The following is a 21,441-nucleotide window of genomic DNA, read 5'->3' as shown; positions in this document are numbered from 1 at the left end:
TCGATTTTCCCCATTTACAAACTACTGGGTATACAAGTGCATCACCCAGAATTAATGATGAACCAAAGTAATGGAAAGTTCATTCCAATGTTAGGCATTATAACCATGCTGAGGTTAGCAGCCAGTAGAAGCTAACTTTCAGTAAGGAAAAACATCAAAGTAATGAGAGTTCTCGAAAGGAATTATTTTACTTTATCATCGGCATACTTTAATTAATATCAAGACGATTGCTGCATCAATAATTTGTAGGAGCATTGATAACTTCGGAGGCAGTAAAGATCGCCTGGATAAGAAATATAAATGCGTCTTGTGATCAAAATCAAGGGGGATATACATGTAAACCACATGTAAACATCTAAAATGAGCCCGAACCTCTTATCAACGCTTTTAGAAATAATCTCTTTTTATTTTATTTGATCAGTGTTTATTATCTATCTAAGATTTACTATAGTCAGGTACTCTGTACACAATTGCTCTAAAAAATAAAGTCTATTCATGATCACAAAAACAACACTACAACAAATGTTTAGAATATCGATGTATATGTATTACGTGGAAGAAAACAAAACTAACGTAAAAAAAATCACATTGCCCTAGAAATGTGAATAAAAAGTATTCATATTCCTTCGTTACCTGCTTCCTCGGTCTTTTTCACAAATATATATATATATATATATAATCCAAAATGAGTAAAGTTAATCCACACAAGTAATTAATAATAAAAAATAACAGAAAGCCGATTCAAAACTCTACCGGTTTCATTGTAATCTTCAGGTGTTTTTCATGAAGATCATAATGAAACCGGTACAGTTTTGAATCGGCTTTGTTATTTTTTATTATATATATATATATATATATATATATATATATATATATATATATATATATATATATATATATAATTCTTCGATTGAAAATTCGTTCACAAATGAATATTGCTTATAATATTACAACAATAATTCTTTCATGATTATTGTTCGTTAATTATCACACAATTTCCTCTGAGAGAGAATGTTAATTACCCATTGTGTATGAATTTGTTCTTTTTTTTCATATAACGGAATGGCTTTGCAACAGTAGCAACACCTGCACAGATTTCTAAACAAACACGTGTAGACCTGGCAATTTGTTGCCGATGCAATTGTAAAATCGCGTAAGTATAGCAAGTTGTGCATAAATTTTGTAAATCAAATATCGGTTTTAAATAACAAAGCTTTATAAAATGTTCAGAATTATTCATGGTAAAGTATCAAATACAGTTCAGCAGATTTCTACACAAGTGCAGCGTTATTTCCCACCATATGTCGACAAGAGAAGAGACGTAACTGTTAACAAAATTTGTGGCAATGAAAGTGTGTTTGTGTGTGTTTGCTACGAATATGAAAAACTATAAACAGCTATTTCTTTACAAGTTCAGTGTTTATAAATTCAAAATCAGCTGAACAGAGTAAAAATTCAAGTAATTTTAAAGTCAGATATCTTGGATACGGGGTATCCCATTTCTATTCTTGTTTACAGCGGGGGTCATTTTTTACGGCGGTCATTTCTCTTTATGTTTAACATGAAGAAAAACAACCCCTGGGTCTTTTTTCTTCAGAAAAATCCAATTATTCTTCAGCAAGGGGGTCATTATTCTTCTTTACACCGGAACAAAGGAATGACATCACAACAGTGTTTTAATGTATTTTTACAAAAACATAAGCAAGTTCAAACAGAAAACAATGTTTGATAATTCACTCACTTTTCAGACTCTGACCATAGAATAAAATCCACATACCAAAAAAGAGTGCTCAGTAAGTTTTTTGATTTCAATCTCTGATGAAGTAAGTCGTATCTCTCTTCTCTCAGTGTTCCCCCACAAAGTTCTCCAACCCCTGGAATCAACAGGTCTAGACCAGCCACCTATAGTGCAAAAAAATCAAAGAGAAAAATTCAATCCATTAAATCTATGAGCAGTTTCTGTTGTTCTGAGAGAGGGATAGTCATTGACTCCTCCTTGACAGGACACCATCACAAGTTACCGGTAACTCCTAGCTATGCCCGTAACAATTGCAGATATGTCTAAGGACACAACATACATCAAGTGACCAAGGCTGGGCTTGAACCAGAGACCTTTGGGTTACTTGGTCAACACCTATAACCATTGAGCCATGTCCTCCTTAAGATGATTATGGTCAGGAAACAAAGCTTTTAGCATATGTGCATGTAATGAACAAAGTCAACAAGTGTTTAAAACAATTTCCAGCTTATAATAAAGTACACAAAAATATTCTACAGCCATATGCATAGTACTGTTATTTTCCTCAACCATATTTACATTAACCTTACTAATTTAAATAAATTCTGTGAAAACAAAGCAAACAATTTACTTTGAAGTTTTTTTTTTGTTTCATAGCATTCATAACTTACTGTTTTGTGGTCCTCATTCAGCCTTGCATAAAACGGCTTAAGTTCCTCCGGGTAATCCGTAACAAACACAGGAACATTCCCACAATGCTTCACCAAGGCTTTCTCATGGGCTCTCTGTAGATCATCTCCCCACTATGATTATAAATAATAAATATTTTTATAGAGTATGCCAAACTTTCTCCCCCCCCCCCCCCCCAAAAAAAAAATAAATATAATAATAAGTAGCCAAAAAAAACCTACTGAACAGATATAGAAAAAAATTCATTCAGAAAATATAATATGACTACTGGCCCTAATTTACCATCTTTTCAAATCACTGAACTCAGTTATCAACTCAAATCCTTATATAGAGTTGTACAAATTTGAGGTCAAATATCAGGCTTGAGGCAGTCAGTATTGACTTGAGGAATATTGGAGAAGGCAAGACCTGACTATGAGACCAACATTGTGATTTGATGGACCTGGAGACAAAAATGATGCCCGAAACTGACCATAAGAGAAGGCTGAGCACATCATTTCTGTCTGAAAGTCCTACAAATCATCTGTTGTCCAATTGGCCCAGTAGTTCTTGAGAAGATGTCGAAAATGTGAAAAGTTTAATGACAGACAAACGACAGACATAATGTGATCAGTAAAGCTCACTTGATGCTTTCAGCTCAGTTAAGCTAAAAACTTTTGGATCATATCTCTCAAGTCTTTGGGTGTTCCAAATATATATGAAGATTTTAGAAAAAATTGCCTTAAAGTTCCAGACATTTCAAGTATGACAAACAATTATAAGGGACATTTACACGTAATAATCTTTATCAAGATTGACACCTTCCAGACCAGATGTCTTCACAGATTACTGCACATCTTCTGACCGAACACCATCTCTAATGAAGAGTTATACTGGTGCACCAGAACCAACACCATCCCTCAGTCCCAGGTAATAAGTAATAGAAAGTGGCAGTGGATTGGACAAGTTTGTAGAATGCACTCAACTTCCATCCCAAGGGTTACAATGAGATCAACACCAAATGGTAAGGGGAAGAGAGGAAAACTAAAAGAGACCTGGAGAAGATCAGTGGATAAGGAAATGATGGACAATAACTGGACATGGGGACAAGTTTAGAGATGGACACATGACAGACCAACATGGTGACCCATGGTAACGGCCTTATGTGCTAACCAGCACAAAGAGGACTGAGTAGGTAAGTAAGTAATCTTTATATATATATATGACAACAAATATTCATGTATATCTAATTTTATTAAGGTCTTCCGTTTCCTTATAGTTTTCGTACTGTTTCTTCTTATTATTTTTTTCCACAAATTTTGTGCACGCGATTTCTCGAAAACTACATGTATTCGGCCGATTTCAACCATTTTTTCACAGATGATTGCCAGTTGTCATAATTCTAGAAGTTTTTTTAAATTTTGAAATCGTCACTTCCGGTTCCGATTTACGGCCGATTTTGTAAATTTTTACGACCAAGTTTGTGTAGACATAATCTCAGAGACTATCAGAGATGTGAATATAAAATTTTCAGGATAGGTAGACCATAGTTTGAATTTGTGCACAATGCAGTTTTTTTACGCCAGTGGCGCAAAGTTTAGGAGCTCGCCTGGGCTCGAAAATTGGATACGAATTTTGAATGAAAAATTTCATTCGTTTTGATCTGTATCTTTTTATCAGTAAATATTTTGTGAAGACATATATAACAAAAGTGGTTCGATATCAAAAGTTCTTTCCAACAAATTCAAGAACAAGAGGCCCATGGGCCACATCGCTCACCTGAGGAACAATAGGTATGATAAAATCAGCTCAATGGAGTCATAATACAAACTATCTGGACAATATACAATAATTCATGTAAATCCTGTATAAATAAAATCCATTTTCCCCTGGATATTCTTATGTTTATAATCATTAGTCCCTTTTCTAACAGGATGATTTTATAGTCATATCATGTGTTGAGTATTGCAGTTCTCAAAAAGATCCCTAACAATAGTTTATATATGGGATATAAACGTACAGTAAACTCTCAACCTTCTCGTGAGGCCAAAGAATTGTCCTGGGGCCAAAGTCTTAACAATTATAAAGAATCATCTGGCTGATTAGTTTCTGAGAAGAGTTTTAAAGATTTACCCTATAAATTCCTTTGTTAAACTTTGACCCCCCCCCCATTGTGGCCCCACCCTACCCCTGGGGATCATTATTTTCACAACTTTGAATCTACACTACCTGAGGATGCTTTCACACAAGTTCCAGCTTTCCTGGCTGATTAGTTTCTGAGAAGAAGATTTTTAAAGATGACTCTGTTTATTCCTATGTAAAACATCGACCTCCCATTGTGGCCCAAACCTACCCCCAGGGGTCATGCTTTTCACAAATTTGAATCTACACTAACTGAGGATGCTTCCACACACGTTTTAGCTTTCCTGGCTAATTAGTTTCTGAGAAGAAGATTTTTAAAGATTTACTGTATATAATCATATGTTTAACTTCAATCCCCCATTGTGGCCCCAACCTACCCCCAGGGGTCATGATTTTCACAACTTTGAATCTTCACTACCTGAGGATGCTTCCACACAAGTTCCAGCTTTGCCTTCGAATTAGTTACTGAGAAGAAGATTTTTAAAGATTTACTGTATATATTCCTATGTTAAACTTCGATCCCCCATTGTGGCCCAACCCTACCCCCAGGGGTCATGATTTTTACAACTTTGAATTTACACTACCTGAGGATGCATCCACACAAGTGTCAGCTTTCCTGGCTGATTAGTTTCTGAGAAGAAGATTTTTAAAGATTTACTTTTTATATTCATATGTTAAACTTCGACCCTCCATTTTGGCCCCACCCTATCCCCAGGGATCATGATTTTCACATCTTTGAATCTACACTACCTGAGGATGCTTCCACACAAGTTTCAGCTTTCCTGGCCGATTAGTTTCTGAGAAGAGGATTTCTAAAGATTTACTCTATATATTCATTTGTTAAACTTCGACCCCCCATTGTGGCCCCATTCTCAGGTGAGCTAAAAAGGTTAAGTTTACAATTCAATAAGTTGGTTTCTGGAAGAACAGATTTTGAAAATTTTCGTAATAAATATTGACAATTTTTTTACTTTTTAAAGCGCTAAGCATAGCTCAGCCCTTTATTGTCGTTAGACTTCAACTTCCGGTGCATCGAATAACCACCCCCTCTAAGCAAAAGTATACATCATTTAAACTGGTTAGGGAACCAGTTTCAGGGGTTTATGCACATAACTGCACGGGCTATTGTGAATCTAATTTACGGGTTATTGTGAAATTAATGTACGGGGCTTACATACATCATTGCAAGGACTGTCATGCTTAGTGATGAGGAAATATAGTGCGTATACAGAAGCTGAAATGCTATATACATATGTCTGTTATATACATACAGAAGCTGGGTTAGCGCTTTTCAGTACTATCAGTACTTTGATTTAATCTTTAGCTTTTAAGATCTGTGTACAAACATAGAATTGTTAGCAAATCTCTGTATCTTGCTTATAATTCGAAGCAAACACTCAAAAATGGTTAGTAAATAGAAATTGTTAACAATTAAACACAAGAAACATGCACTACATGTATAACAAATAAAGAACACAATTTATTTTTTCGAAATGAATCATATATATACATGTATATACCTACATATTTCCGTAAGCGATATCAAACTCTATTTAAACTGAATAAACTAGAGAAAATGCCGAGCATCTCAACAAAAACCTATTGCATTAATCTACCATTACGCAAAAAATAATGCCGAATTACCGATAGAATGAATTGTATTTCAGTACTCCTACATCACATTTTGCTTAATTTGCGCAGGTAAACAGTTAACGTAACTGTTTGATTTACCGAAGTCTCTGTTTGATTTGATACGTAAAAATCACGAAATACAGACGACAGTTTCCAGGTTACAAAGCATAAATAATGAAAACGAAACGAAAATCAGAACAAGCTAACATCAATGTCATGTGTGAAAACTGTCAACGCATTGAAATATTTAGCCTCAATTTACTTCACAAAATCGGCACCAATATATTTTTCATGTTTCAAAAATTTCCCTTCATACGCGAACTGTTGCACAACAAGCAAATTCATCATAGTCAGATCGACCCTTTTTCGTATAATGTCATGGCTGCTTTAAACAAAGAACCTCGTTTTAGAAGTATGGAATACGAGTCTTGGTAAAATGGGTAAGCAAAACTGGGCCGTGGCAAAATAAAAGCCGGGGCAGATCGTCAATTCCAAATACGCATTATTTTGCAGCAATATTTACAGCAAATACAAATATACTGGTCCATCAAATATCCTGAAATTTTAATGAGATTGGCAGATTTATAACTGCTTATCTTTTGTTTTGCCCAGGCCAAGTCTTGTCTACCCATTTTACCGGATGCCGAATCCGAGGCTATTAAACTGATTGAAACACGCCTTTCCTTTATTATTATTTTCGTAATAACTCAGATTTGAAACAAAATTAGACCTTAATTTTTGCAATTTATATTTTCCTTCCCATAAGGATAATTTATGCTAAACTACGTTGAATTGGAATCAGTAGTTCTTGAGAAGAAGATTTTTAAAAATGCACCCCCCTTTTTCTACAGTTTCAAGGTTTTCTCCGCTTTGAATACAGATCAGACTTTTATTTCTGCAATTTATATTCGCCCTCCCATAAGGATGCTTTGTGCCAAATTTGGTTGAAATTGGATAAGCGGTTTTAGAGAAGAAGTTCAAAATGTAAAAAGTTTACAGACGGACAGACAGACGGACAGACGGACGGACGGACGGACGGACGACGGACAAAAAGTGATCAGAATAGCTCACTTGAGCTTTCAGCTCAGGTGAGCTAAAAAGGGGCTGGCCCCTTTATTTAGGGGCCAAGACACTTGTAAACTCTATTACTAATAACTTAAAAACAATCAAGATTTTGTAATACATTATAGAAGCAAAGTTGTTGATCGTAACAATATCTATCAGGTAAAATCATTGCTACGCCCATTTATTAAGCAATTAGGGATTTTTAGGGGCCAAAGTCATTAAACTTTGACGTAATATATCTAGAGAAGGAGACATATTTTGTTAAGCTTTGTAGAAGAGAAAATGCTTGCATTGATGATTCTAATCGATTCCATTAATCAAAACACCAATTTCTGTCCACATCAGGCTTGGGGTAATGCTAAATGTAATGGTAATGCATTGCAATGCATTACATGTTTTCAAAGTAATGCTAGTAATGTGTAATGCCACAAAATTAGCATTACAAGTAATGGTAATGTAATTAATTACTTTCCAAAATCTAGTGTAATGCTGGCATTACATGGCATTACTTTGCATTACTATGCTTATTTATGCATGTTCACTTTTAAAAATGTGATGAATAAATGAATAGTTGAAACTGAATTTGATTAAATTTATTTTTAAAGAAGAAAGAAATAATTCTTGAGATAAAAATGGTTTAATTGTATTATTAAAAAAGATTTTTAAGAATTCATTTTTGAATTGTTTATATTTATTTACTAAATATAACAGCACAATTTCATAACATTTTTAAGAGTGTTGTTATTAAGAGTTTTTAATCATTTAAACAATTTACTCCAATTAGTTTGAACTTCAATAAGAAATGTGTCAACAACACACTATGCCCCCAGGATAATCTAAATATCAAAACAATCTATTGTTATAAGAAGTGCTTAACACCCCAATCCCCTTCCCTTCGCTATGTCCCAATAGAATAGGAGACAGACATGCACCTTTAAAAGCAAAATGAATGCACTGTCCATCCATGATGAAAATCAATATCACTTCCAATATTATAACCCATTTGAAAATAATTTTACTTACTTATTTTCTCTCTCTCTCTCTCTCTCTCTCTCTCTCTCTCTCTCTCTCTCTCGTCTCTCTTGTATATTAAGTACACTGTACATTAGTTTGGACTGATAGAAAATACAAGATTCATGTACTATATAGTATTTTTTCTATTAATGCACTTAATATATCCTAAGATAAAGATCGTCAAACAGTACTTTTCAGTCCAAGCTTCGACTGCTCCTGTAAAACATTTATTTAGTATAGCTGGGAAGATTTTCAAACTAACAGGATGCAGTTAAAAGATGAACCCTTTGAAACTTCGATCATAAAGTGCAACAGCAATCTTTTGTCAAGTGTCCTCAGTAGAAAGAAATACGATTAAAACACCGTATCTTAAGACATATAACTGGGGAAAACCATCTGTTTATGAATCAATACAATTAAGTGTCCAAAATTATAAAGATTTGTGTAATCTGGGAAAATATCTCTATTTAGATTTTAATAACCACAACATTATTCCATAAAATTAATTTTTTGTTATGCATGTAATTCTGTGTCTCTATTTCGTATCCTACATTGTATCATGCCAAATGTCTATAAATTTCATTTTACTTATGTAATACGTATGTTGTTCATAATGCCACAAGATGATTATATATTGAGCAAATAAAGAATGACTCTTGTATAGTCATTGAATTTGAACCTGATACTGAGCATGAACCTGTAGATATGTTAAAGAGTGTTTTACATTTGAAACATTTGCAAAAACTCTTTATTAGCTTTGCTTTTTTAAAACAAAGTAATGGTAATGGTAATGCATTACTTTACTCATGTAATGGTAATGTATTGCATTACTTCAAGAAGATCAAGTAATGGTAATGGTAATTTAATGTCCAAATTCATGAAGTAATGGTAATGTAATGCATTACTTTACAATGTAATTCAACCCAAGCCTGGTCCACATTAAGGATTTAGAGGGCTGGCCCCTTAAATATTCAATCATTTGTATCTCAAAAATGATGAACAATTTTTGATGAGTGTAAGAACAAAAAATGTTAGTATTTGTGATACCTTTCGATTGAATTCAAGAAAAAGGGAGCTGGCCCCTTACATTAAAGGACCAAGACACTCCTAAAGGCTTACAGTCGTAAACACATACCTTAAAAACAATATAGAATTTGTAATGCATTATAGAAACAAAGTTGTTGATCGTAACAATATCAGTTTATAAAACTCATTGCCACATCTATTGATGACGTAATCAAGGATTTAAGGGGACTAAAATCTTAAATCTTCCGTGTGTTGTATGTGAAAAACACTTTGTTAAGCATGTTAAAGAATATTGACAATCGTATACATTATCTAAAATAGAGTGGTTGAGGGGGAATTCTGAAATTTCATTAATATTTTAATCGTATCGTTTAAGATTTGAACGGAAGACCTACTCGTTACTCGTAACGAGATCGTATCTAGTTTAATATAAAAATTTTACGAGTATTAACCCTCCCTCTCCTTACTATTTGTGGTTAATGTACAAAAGTTGGTTATGAAAATTAAATGATGACTAAATAACTTTAAATATGTATAATCTATGACACATTACCCTTATGAAATAAAAAAAAATAATAAAGATTTATCTCTCTTTGAAAATCACCCATGTGTAACGATAAGGCAATATGGCTGATCTACTCAAAGGAAGCCATATTATCATCACCCAGTTTATTCTCTTTTGAGAAGTGGACAGGCATAGCCTACATCCACTTCTCTTCGCAAGCCCTCATATTTTGATTCTGGAAAACGTGTAAATGTCAGAACCAAAGACGGTTTACACTTCGAGCCATGTTTCGACTCCAGTTTCACTGAATTTTCGTAACAGACCTATTATTTCTACATTTTAAACATAAATGCATCCATATATCACAAAAAATCAACACTAAACCGCTGTCAAATCATTTTCGCAACTTCTACATCCCGGGTTTAAATTTTGTGTATCACATTGTTTATCTAGGTCAGCGCATATTAAATGTTTATTTTTCGGATAAAATTGGAAACCTTTTAAGACAATAATGTCAAAAAACGTAACTGAATCAACTTAATCTTACAACATCCAAACAAATACGGAGTCAAATAATTACAAAGTGGTATTTCTTCCCTTTTTAACCATCTTTTATGGTGACAAATTTTGTTCTACATCTATTTTTAACAATAAAACGAACATTGATTTATATAGCATACAAGAAAGATTAAAATAAAGAGTTTTCATTGTTTTATGTGACAAAGTTACTTATTTTATCGTATGCATTTTGTTAACTTGTCTTAAATTGTAAAACCGTTCTATATAGCTCTGTAAATTTTAAGAAAAATACCTTTAATCTAAAGTCTACAATCGGAACACTATTTTCCGTTTTATCCGACTCTAAAATTTCTACTTTTTAAACCACCTATAGCGAGTGATCTCATAATTTAAACCCGGAATGTAGAGGTTGAGAAAATGATTTGAAAGCGTGTTAGTGGTGATTTGTTTGTGATATATGGATGCATTTATGTTTAAAATATAGAAATAATAAGTCTGTTACGAAAATTCAGTGAAACTGGAGTCGAAACATGGCTCGAAGTGTAAACCGTTTTGGTTCCGACATTTACAGTCGTTTGACCAGTTCCGAATTTTGACCAGTTCCGAATAGTTCGGGGAATTAAAAGCTGATAATTGATAAAGAAAAACATATAAAAATAAATTGATACCTATACTATGTAGGCATATAAATATTCTTCCGATTGATATATAATTATGAATTTTTCCCGATCAATTTGAGTGCGATATTGGCACTTATTTAATCGACCTACTTTCACTATGCGGCGAATCCGGGTCGCACTAAAAAGCGCCCGGGAGCGCCCGAGAGCGCCCGGGATTATATTATAGCGCCCGGGAGCGCCCGAGAAGCAAATATAGGCGCCCGGGATCATAGATTCTTCTAAGATTGGTCTTAAAAACTTTTATTGCTAATATGTATGCATACACTAGAATAAAAATCCGGGGAATTGTAATAATGCAATAAACAAGAAAGGCAACTCTAAATTGTAAAATCGCGTGTCATAATCCAATTATTTACCTGACAGGTAGCGGTATCACAGCTGAGTCCGTTAGTTACCTGTGGTGCGGACTAGCAGGATACAGGATAAAGAAATACACAAAGCTGTCATATAACATCCCCTCTCCATCGTCTCATATAGCATGTCACGATATTTCAAACATTACCTGTCAACCTTGTTAGTTATAAAATTGTCAAATTTATCCCCATCGTCTATGTACAAGGATGTGTTGTCAGTTTGTTAATTCTCCAAATTTTTTCATAAATAATCAAGTCTGCAAACACAAAATCATTTCCTATTTGCAAATCATACGATCAATTACTTTATCAAATTATTGACAGCAGAATGCCTGCTCTAAAAAGGCGTAAAATTAAGGCTTCTTCAAAAGCCACTTTATTTTGTCCGTGCGGAATATGCAGGAAAAATTGCCAGAAAGCTTGCATTTGTTGCGACATTTGCAACGTTTGGTATCATCCTCATTGCGAGAGTTTGAACCTGCAAGAATTTGAGATGTTTAAAATTTCAAATTCCCTTAAATATACGTGCACTGGCTGTTTTTCCGGAGAAAACGACCCATATTCTTTTACAGCAGCTTTGTTGAGATTGGATGAGGTATGTACAAAACTATTTATGATAAGTTATCTTTTACAGTAAATATCATTTAAAATTCTGAAGTCTAAATCAGCGCGGTAACATGTAAAAATACATGGCAAATAAACTTTATAATTGTTTCGATAAAAAATATTGATGAAAATGAAAATAAATAATTGTTTAATTTTTTAAATCTCTTTAAAATACCCCCCCCCCCCCAAAAAAAATGTAATATAAACAAAGCCGACATCGGACTCTCTTTTTGTGAAACCATACATCAAAAACGGTTCTTTATCGATCCATCAAGTAAAATTTAACATTTATTGTATGTACGTTAGAATTAAACGAATTATAGCTAACTTTATTTTTTCTCTATTTTTAACGACTTGACTCCTATCTTAATGCATTTATTGTAATTCAGGCTTCAAGGGGGAGTCTAGACAACTTAAAGTTTGTATGCAGGAGAGAACTGGAAATTCTACCTAAAATTGAAATCCGCCATCGTGCCTCGGATGACCAACTTTCAGCTTGTACTAATTTATCCACCTATGAATGGGAAACAGGATAGACCGTTCAAGGTTTTCAATGCCACATGTTCCCCAAGGACTGACGTCGAGGCCGATCGCACAATAAAAATAATGTGGTCAAACATTAGCCCAAACTTTCCCGAACGTGGTAGCTGGACTGCAAATCATTTTGTCCCACTAGCAGACAGAGAAATCCCACAAGAAGCAGAATCAAGTACAAACTTCGACTTGGCGGATTCGTTTGAATTAGACTCGTTCATGTCAACAAGTAGCTCGGAAAGACCATTAACATCGTCCCCTATTACAAGTTCGTCCCCTGCCCCAGAAGTGCCTACAAAAACAGCTAAATATCACCCCCACGGGACTCTGAACAACGGAACCTTCATGGAAACAGACGAGTTGTTTAACATTTTATTCGGAAACAAAGTCCTAGAACATAAATATGAAACAATTCCGAACGTAACAAAGTAAAATATGGGTTTCTTGATCGACAACCAAGAAAACATGGAAAGAGAGAAAAATGGTCAGCATCGAAAATACGAGGACAACTGTGGTGTCTGGGGAAAAGTTTCCCTCAAGACTCACCACTTTGTTGTTGATAATGATAAATTTAAGTATGTTGACTTTAAGGACGGAGTGTACAGTACAACTGTAAAATCCAAACGAGTGCCTATGGATCCTCAGCCAGATGAAACTACAGTTGTTACACTTAAACGTGCATACACCAAGCTTCAGCGTCAGCCAACCTACCAGAGAAGAATATCGTGGATTGTATCCGCTCCAAATGCTCTGTGTAAATTAGACAGTAGTGTTGCATTTGTAGAGTATGTAGGCGAGTTTCCAGATTCTACATGTCTGCACGGAAACAACAAACACGGGCATGGAGGATACCGTATGACCAAAGACAAGGTTGTTAAACAAATCAAGACGATGGTCAAAACTCAGCAACCACGAGATATTTACTCAGAATTAACTCTTGATAAGTCAGTAGATATCCCCAGAGACTTCAAACAGATACAGAATTTCAAATATAACGAATCGAAGAAAATCCGTCCACAGCATCAAAAATCCGCGAACAATGCTGATGACATTCAAATTTTATTATCAATGCAGCATGGGCATCCATTTATTAAAGAAATAGTTCAGTTATCTGGAAAGCCTCCATCTGTAATTGTATATACTGACGATCAGCTGCAGGATATTAAACGATTCTGTTCGTCTGACTCCCAGCATATTCTTGGTGTTGATCGGACCTTTAACCTGGGACCTGTTTACGTAACACTAACAGTTTTTCAAAATAAAAATCTAGTCAGAAAAGTGTCACAGACGCCACCAATAATGCTTGGGCCTGCCTACCTGCACTGGGATGGATCATACCAGACATACCATCGTTTTTTCAGCCATTTACAATGTCAACTTGATGATTTATCTGGTACGGAAATAAGCGGCAAGAACTTGATTTTTGGTTCAGATGAGGAGAAGGCAATGACAAAAGCCATTAGAAAATGTTTTCCGGAATCCTGCCATGTTTTATGCAACAGACATATTGAGGAAAATTTCAAGAGGCAATTACGACAAATGATTGGAGAAAAGGATGTAAATTTTCGTTCCATTCTTAATGACATTTTTGGAGACGATGGCCTCTTAAATTCTCCCGATGACGTTGAGTATGATTTAAAAACTATGGAATTAGAGGGAAAGTATGAGGAACATGTTCCACAGTTTGCGAAATATTTTAAAAACAACACAGACAATCTGAAGAAGTTTGTCTGGGAGCCAAGAAAAAACAAAGTTGTTCCCGAGAAATGGACAAACAATGCTTGCGAGTCCATGAACAATATTTTGAAGCTGTCAACCAATTGGAAAACATGCAAACTCCCAGAACTCGTCGAAAAGCTTCATAAAATTGTTCAGTTGCAATATCGGGATATTCGACGTGCTCTGTACGGTGAAGGGAACTATGCAATGGCACCCTGGACACGAAAATTTCAAGTCAGCCACGTTGCTTGGAGTACAAAGAGTGCTGAGGAAAAGGACGCACTGATGAAGAAATTTCAAAGATTCACCTTTAGGAAGGAAAAAGAAATCTCATCATCAGATGGAAACCTTAAGATCCCTAAAACGCCAACTACTGCCAGAAAGCCAAACCAGAAGAAGCGGATACGAAGTACCAAGACCACTACAATTAAATTTGAGTGACGTTCCACTAAGGTATGTAAACAATTTATTGTATATAGTGAAATGTTTGTAGATATTTATATTAAAATAACGCAACTTATTACAAATTCCATTTATTGTATATAATGAAATGTTTGTAAAAAAAATGTATGTATTCATATTAAAATAACGCAACTTACTTCAAATTCAATGAAGTTTGTACATAGTATGTCTGATAAACATTTTTTTCAAATTAAGTGTTTTTAAATTTTTTTTTTCAATGATTTAGTTAATTATATAAAATATGACGATTTTTTTCTCAATTTATATAATAGCAAGCTTTATTTTTTTCCTAATTTTTCATAGATCAACGTTTTATTCTCTATTTTTAGTCCTAATTTTTAAATCATCTTTATTTCTTTAAAATTATTTGGTTTTATTTTAATTTTTGTAAAATTATATTTTTTTAACTGGTATTTAGAAAATATTTTATTTATCCAACGCAATCTTTGGCTTTAATATTTTTTACTATTTTTTTATTCAAAATTATGGCTCTTAACGAGGCGGCCTCCACGTGGCAAGAGCTGGGCAACGGTATCTAAATTAAAATCTTGTTTTAAAAAATGTAAACAGATACCGGCAAACAACCTCATCCCTAGATTAAAATTGTTTGTAACGTTTTTTATTAATGTAAAATTCCCATGAGACATTGGGGTATTTCTGCTAGCCGTGTATATTTTTATACTGGAATTATCGTTCTTCTTTCGCTCACTCGGTTACATAATGTAAGCAAATGTGAAATAATAGTAATTTCTTAACATATTTCTATTAAACTAACATAAATAATCTCCCGGGCGCCTATTTTTGCTCCTCGGGCGCTCCCGGGCGCTATTTTAATATCCCGGGCGCTCTCGGGCGCTCCCGGGCGCTTTTTAGTGAGACCCGCGAATCCTGGTTACAGCGACGCTTTAGAGCGCAGAAAATCGTCTGCACACACATCAGATCTTGTCGAGCAGCAACATTACGGCTATCAGAAGTAAGTATGATATCTATTCTTACAGATACAAAAAGGTTTCGGACAATAAAATTGTAGGTCCCTAATGAATTTTATAAGTTCCACCCGGTGTCATTTTACCAGTTCCGAATAGCAGAAATAAACACTGTGGGAAAACAGCACCACGTGATACATGATTTACATATGTTCCTGTCAATCCTGTGCATGAGTACAGTGTTTCATTAATTGACGATGCCAGTAGTAAATGATTAATTAATGTTTTATTTTATGATATCAGCCATAAATATTTGAAAATAGTAATTAAACTTGCTTTAGCTTTAGAGGTAAAATAATTGGGGAGGGGTGGTAAGTAATACATGTAATTGTGCATGCAGGGTTAAATTAGCACTCATTAGATTATTCAAGCATTATAGTTAGGCCTATCTGATGATGTAAAATACAACTGCTGCAAATATAATTGATGTCAATTTTTAGTATCAGTTATAGAAATATATGTGATAATTATTTAATTATTTCACTTTTAAGGATAATTATCGGTGATGGGGAAAGTAAAGAGAAAGAAGAATATTAGTACTGACACCCGTAGTCCTGTTGTTCTCACAGCATCAAAAGTAAAGAGAAAGTATAGGAGAGGATTTCCCAAATCCCCATCAAAGGAGTCCAGAGCGAAAAAGGCTCTTTTCGAGGTACGGTCAGGGGAGAGTATAAATAAAACTGCAGAAAAATACAAATTATCTTTCAGCTACCTTCAAAGGAGAGTAAGTGGCACTGTGTCTGTTGAAAGAAGGAATGGTCCTCCCCCTGTGTTAACAACTGAAGAAGAGAATGCTATTGCTAATTATGTATGTGAAATGGCACTAAGGGGGATGGGATTGGGACCATCTGATATCCTGAATCTGGTTCAGAGCTTCTTGAAAAAAGACAAAAGAAAAAATCCATTTAAGGACAGCAGGCCAAGCTATCCTTGGTACTATGGATTTATGGCTAGGCATTCAGATATATTAGAAAAAAGGAAAGAAACGCTTCTTGAAGCCTCTCGCTCCAAAGTCACTAAAGAGATTGTAGATGATTGGTTTCAGAAGTACCAAGCATTTCTTTCAGAGAGAAACTTGTTGGATAAACCACATAAAATTTACAATGCAGATGAAACTGGTTTCACTATGGGGAGTAAAGCTGGAGTGGTTGTAGGACCAACCAGACAGAGATACACAGATGACATTCCACATTTATCAGGTGGATCAACAAAACAACGCATGACAGTCATGTATTGTGCCAGTGCAGAAGGAATTGTTTTACCCCCCTTTTATGTGTATCCTTCACCAAAACCTACAGCATATGATCCTTTGTTAGGTGCAACAAGAGGCTCAGTTATTCATTACACACCAAAAGGATGGATGGATTCAAATGCTTTTTCTGCATTCATAGACCATTTCGATAACAATGTAGACAAGAATGACAGACCAGTTGTACTTTTGATTGACAGTGTAAGTTCACATATCAACATGGACATATTTACAAAAGCAGGTAGTAGAGGAATTGAAATTTACAGGCTAGTACCAAATGCTACCCACTTAATGCAGCCATTAGACAAAGGTGTGTTTGGGCCGCTGAAAAAAGAGTGGTACAAAACAGTGCGTAAAAACACTCGTGAAAATCCGGGCAAGCCTATTGACAAGAAGAACTTTGCCTTGAAGTTGCATGAAACGTACATCGCATTTCATAAACCAAGCATTGTCATAGGAGCATTCAAAGGCTCTGGTATTTATCCTGTGAGAAGGTCTGCAATTTCAAATGACAAACTTAAGCCATCCCATACTTTCACTGATACAGAGGAAGTTCATGAGACAGGGGTTTCAACTGTAACCAGGGTTGGTGAAAATGATGGGTCAACAGCAGCCAGTAAGGCTTTCCAACTTTACAGTGATACTATAGGAACACCATCAAGACAAAGATATGAGCGTCGACTGGAGGAGGGTTGGGATATTGAAGGGCTATCTCCTGGCTTTACAGTGTACAAGAAACTGAAAGAGAAAGCTCATCCTTATGCTCTAGATGCTGTGAATCAGGAGACTCATACACATGCATCAATTCAGCATTCCATTCAGAATGTTGAGCAAGGCAGTGAGAAAACTTCATCTACCCCAGGATTGTATTTATTAGCTTGTGCAGCTTTAAATGATAAGGAGCAAGAAGATCATTTAAGCAATGACATAACTTTTCATCTAATAAACCAGAATCGAGTAAGTTGTCACCTGCTCTTGAAGAAGTAATCAGATTACCAAAACTAACAACTACCTGTAGTAAACCAAAACCTAAAAAACTTATAAGTTCTTTGCCATACAGTTTGACATCAGCAGACTCCATTAGACAAATGGCTTTGCAAAAACTGAATTTAGCAAGAAAAAAGGCAGAAAAAGAAAAGGCAGCAAAGATACGTTATCTAAAGAAGAAAGAAAAAGAAGGGAAAGCAAAACCCTCTGCAAAGGAACCTCGAAAGAAACAATCCAATTCAAAGACATCATCAAGAACAGCAAAGACTACTAGAAAAGACAAAAGAGTCCATTCATCATGTGAAACAATATGCCCAGTCTGCTTAGGCAGCTTTGAAGATGAAAATGAGCTTGAATTGGGAACAATGTGGGTAGAATGTGATCACTGTCATAAATGGATGCACCATGATTGTATTCCATTAGGATATTCCAGCGAGAAAACTTTTGAACCAAGTGATGAGTTTGTTTGCCATTTTTGTGCAGAAGAAATTGAATGAGTGTAATAATGTTTTAATTTAACAATATCTCATTTTTATCATTAACAAGATTTTTTTTTAACTTGAATGTAGAAAAACATCTACATATACAATGTATTGCATGGTGTATTGCCAAATGCTTCAGAAAATTAAACAAGATATTCATTTATTTTAAATTAGTAAAACCAGTACTGTTCATCAAAACTAGCAGTTTATGTTATGTTTTCTATCCTATGTATATATAGTTATATATATAGTTGCAATTATTTTTTTTTAACAAATTGTGTATTGTTTCAGAAATCCCTCCATACCAGTGCTGAAGTGTGGATAAAGAATTCTGTGATAAAGGGGTACCACGTATATGAAATACGGCCTCCGATGAATCTTACAGACTCTCCAACAAGATTACCTGTCGATCTCGAGTATACCAATATAACTGACCAACATGCATCTCTGGTATGGATTCCAGAGTTAACATATTTTCCAACAGATTTACACAATGTTACAACAGATGTGAAAAGGAATTTTAAACTAAGTGACATTGCTGGTTTGCCAGTTGGCCATGCCCCTAGAGTTTTGCATTTCGTCAATTGATAGAAAATAACTGCCAAATACATGCCATGACAATAGGAGAACCTTGCCCAAGTTTTCCTCCCTGGCCCCCTGTTATGGAAAAGGGAGGGGGAGTAGTTATTCCCTGTGATTATGTAATCACATGTTCACCAGACATCATCAATTATGCCAAAGAAATAATTTCAAATGCAATAGGACAAATGCCTGAGAGGAATGCCATGGCATTGGAGGTTACATAAACAAGAGGCCCATGGGCCACATCGCTCACCTGAGGAACAATAGGTATGATAAAGTCAGCTTAATGGAGTCATAATACAATCTGGACAATGTACATTAATACATGTAGATCCTGTATAAATAAAATCCATTTTTCCCCCTTGGAACTCGGATAGCCCTGATTGCTGAAAATATTTACAAGAGCAGACTTTAATCACCGCTCCTGCACATATATAGGGACTCGACATTATGCAGGCAGGGATGACCGCACACCTACGCAACTCAACAGGTACCAACGTTAATGCAAGCAGAGATAACGCAAGCAGGGATGACCTCACACTTGCGCCAACAGCTCAACCTAACGCAGGGAGTGCCGCACACTTGCACTAGAAAGGCCAGAACACCAGCAGGGATGACCATACACTACTGCTCCGCCGCAACCACCACCAATACAAGCAGGTATGACCGCACACTTGTATCACTGCGATACAGGGCAGAAATGACCGCACATTCTGTATCGTTGGTTAGAAAAACACGAAGACTAGAAAGAGCAGGGATGTCAACACCCTCAATCTCTCCGTACCTGTTCAAGTTTAACCCCAAACAGTAACTCGTTGCAATGCAATAGACACTGTCCCTATATATGTGCCAGCCTAAAATAATTCATAGTATCTAAAAATTGGAAATCAAAAATAAACAAACTAATCCAGCCTAACCCAAAACTACTTATGCAGAACAACTAATATACATTGAATATTTATTATTGTATAAAAATAATCATCACATTAATTGGTTAACAGTGGATGCATTAATTAAAATAATCAAGAATCAATAAATCAAGGGCAATAACCCAAAACAGTAATACAAAAAGATTCTAATGAAAAAATAGCTGCCTGCTTCAATTCTATAGTCATATCACATGTTGAGTATTGCAGTTCTCAAAAAGATCCTTTACAATTGTTTATATATGGGATATTTAGCTACATCAAACTCTGAACCTTCTTGTGAGGCCGAAGAATTGTCCTGGAGCCAAAGTCTTAACAATTAAAAAGAATCATCTTGCTGATTAGTTTCTGAGAAGAAGATTTTTAAAGATTTACTCTTTATTCCTATGTAAAACTTTAACACCCCCCCCCCCCCATGTGGCCTCACTCTACCCCAAGGGGTCATGATTTTCACAACTTTGAATCTACACTATCTGAGTATACTTCCCACAAGTTTCAGCTTTCCTGGCTGATTAGTTTCTGAGAAGAAGATTTTTAAAGATTTATTCTATATATTCCTATGTAAAACTTCGACCCCCCATTGTGGCCCCACCCTACCCCTGGGGGTCATGATTTTCACAACTTTGAATCTACACTACCTGAGGATGCTTCCACACAAGTTTCAGTTTTCCTGGCTGTTTAGTTTCTGAGAAGAAGATTTTTAAAGATTTACTCTATATATTCCTATGTAAAACTTCGACCCCCCATTGTGGCCCCAACCTAACCCCAGGGGTTATGATTTTCACAACTTTGAATCTACACTACCTGAGGATGATTCCACACAAGTTTCAGCTTTTCTGGCTGTTTAGTTTCTGAGAAGAAGATTTTTAAAGATTTACTCTATATATTCCTATGTAAAACTTCGACCCCCCATTGTGGCCCCAACCTAACCCCAGGGGTTATGATTTTCACAACTTTGAATCTACACTACCTGAGGATGCTTTCACACAAGTTTCAGCTTTCCTGGCTGATTAGTTTCTGAGAAGAAGATTTTTAAAGATTTATTCTATATATTCCTATGTAAAACTTCGATCCCCCATTGTGGCCCCACCCTACCCCTGGGGGTCATGATTTTCACAACTTTGAATCTACACTACCTGAGGATGCTTCCACACAAGTTTCAGTTTTCCTGGCTGTTTAGTTTCTGAGAAGAAGATTTTTAAAGATTTACTCTATATATTCCTATGTAAAACTTCGACCCCCCATTGTGGCCCCAACCTAACCCCAGGGGTTATGATTTTCACAACTTTGAATCTACACTACCTGAGGATGCTTCCACACAAGTTTCAGCTTTTCTGGCTGTTTAGTTTCTGAGAAGAAGATTTTTATAAATTTACTCTATATATTCCTATGTAAAACTTCGACCCCCCATTGTGGCCCCCTCTACCCCCAGGGGTCATGATTTTCACAACTTTGAATCTACACTACCTGAGGATGCTTCCACACAAGTTTCAGCTTTCCTGGCTGTTTAGTTTCTGAGAAGAAGATTTTTAAAGATTTACTCTATATATTCCTATGTAAAACTT

General features: G+C 35.4%; 1 protein-coding gene across 1 annotated transcript in view; it reads right to left on the bottom strand.

The window, feature by feature from the left end:
* LOC105324119 (asparaginyl-tRNA synthetase) overlaps positions 1-21,441 on the bottom strand; it is a 39,811-nt gene that overhangs the window by 1,147 nt on the left and 17,223 nt on the right. The window contains exons 11-12 of the mRNA XM_066076913.1: positions 2,410-2,541; positions 1,778-1,902 (exon numbers count right to left, since the gene is read on the bottom strand). Of these exons, the coding sequence (XP_065932985.1) occupies positions 1,778-1,902; positions 2,410-2,541 (257 nt within the window). The remainder of the gene's footprint in view (positions 1-1,777; positions 1,903-2,409; positions 2,542-21,441) is intronic.

The sequence above is a fragment of the Magallana gigas genome, chromosome 2 (genome assembly GCF_963853765.1).
Source record: "Magallana gigas chromosome 2, xbMagGiga1.1, whole genome shotgun sequence".
Lineage (NCBI taxonomy): Eukaryota > Metazoa > Mollusca > Bivalvia > Ostreida > Ostreidae > Magallana > Magallana gigas.
The sequence above is the reverse complement of the archived record's forward strand: the minus strand, read 5'-3'. Positions and strand labels throughout refer to the sequence as shown.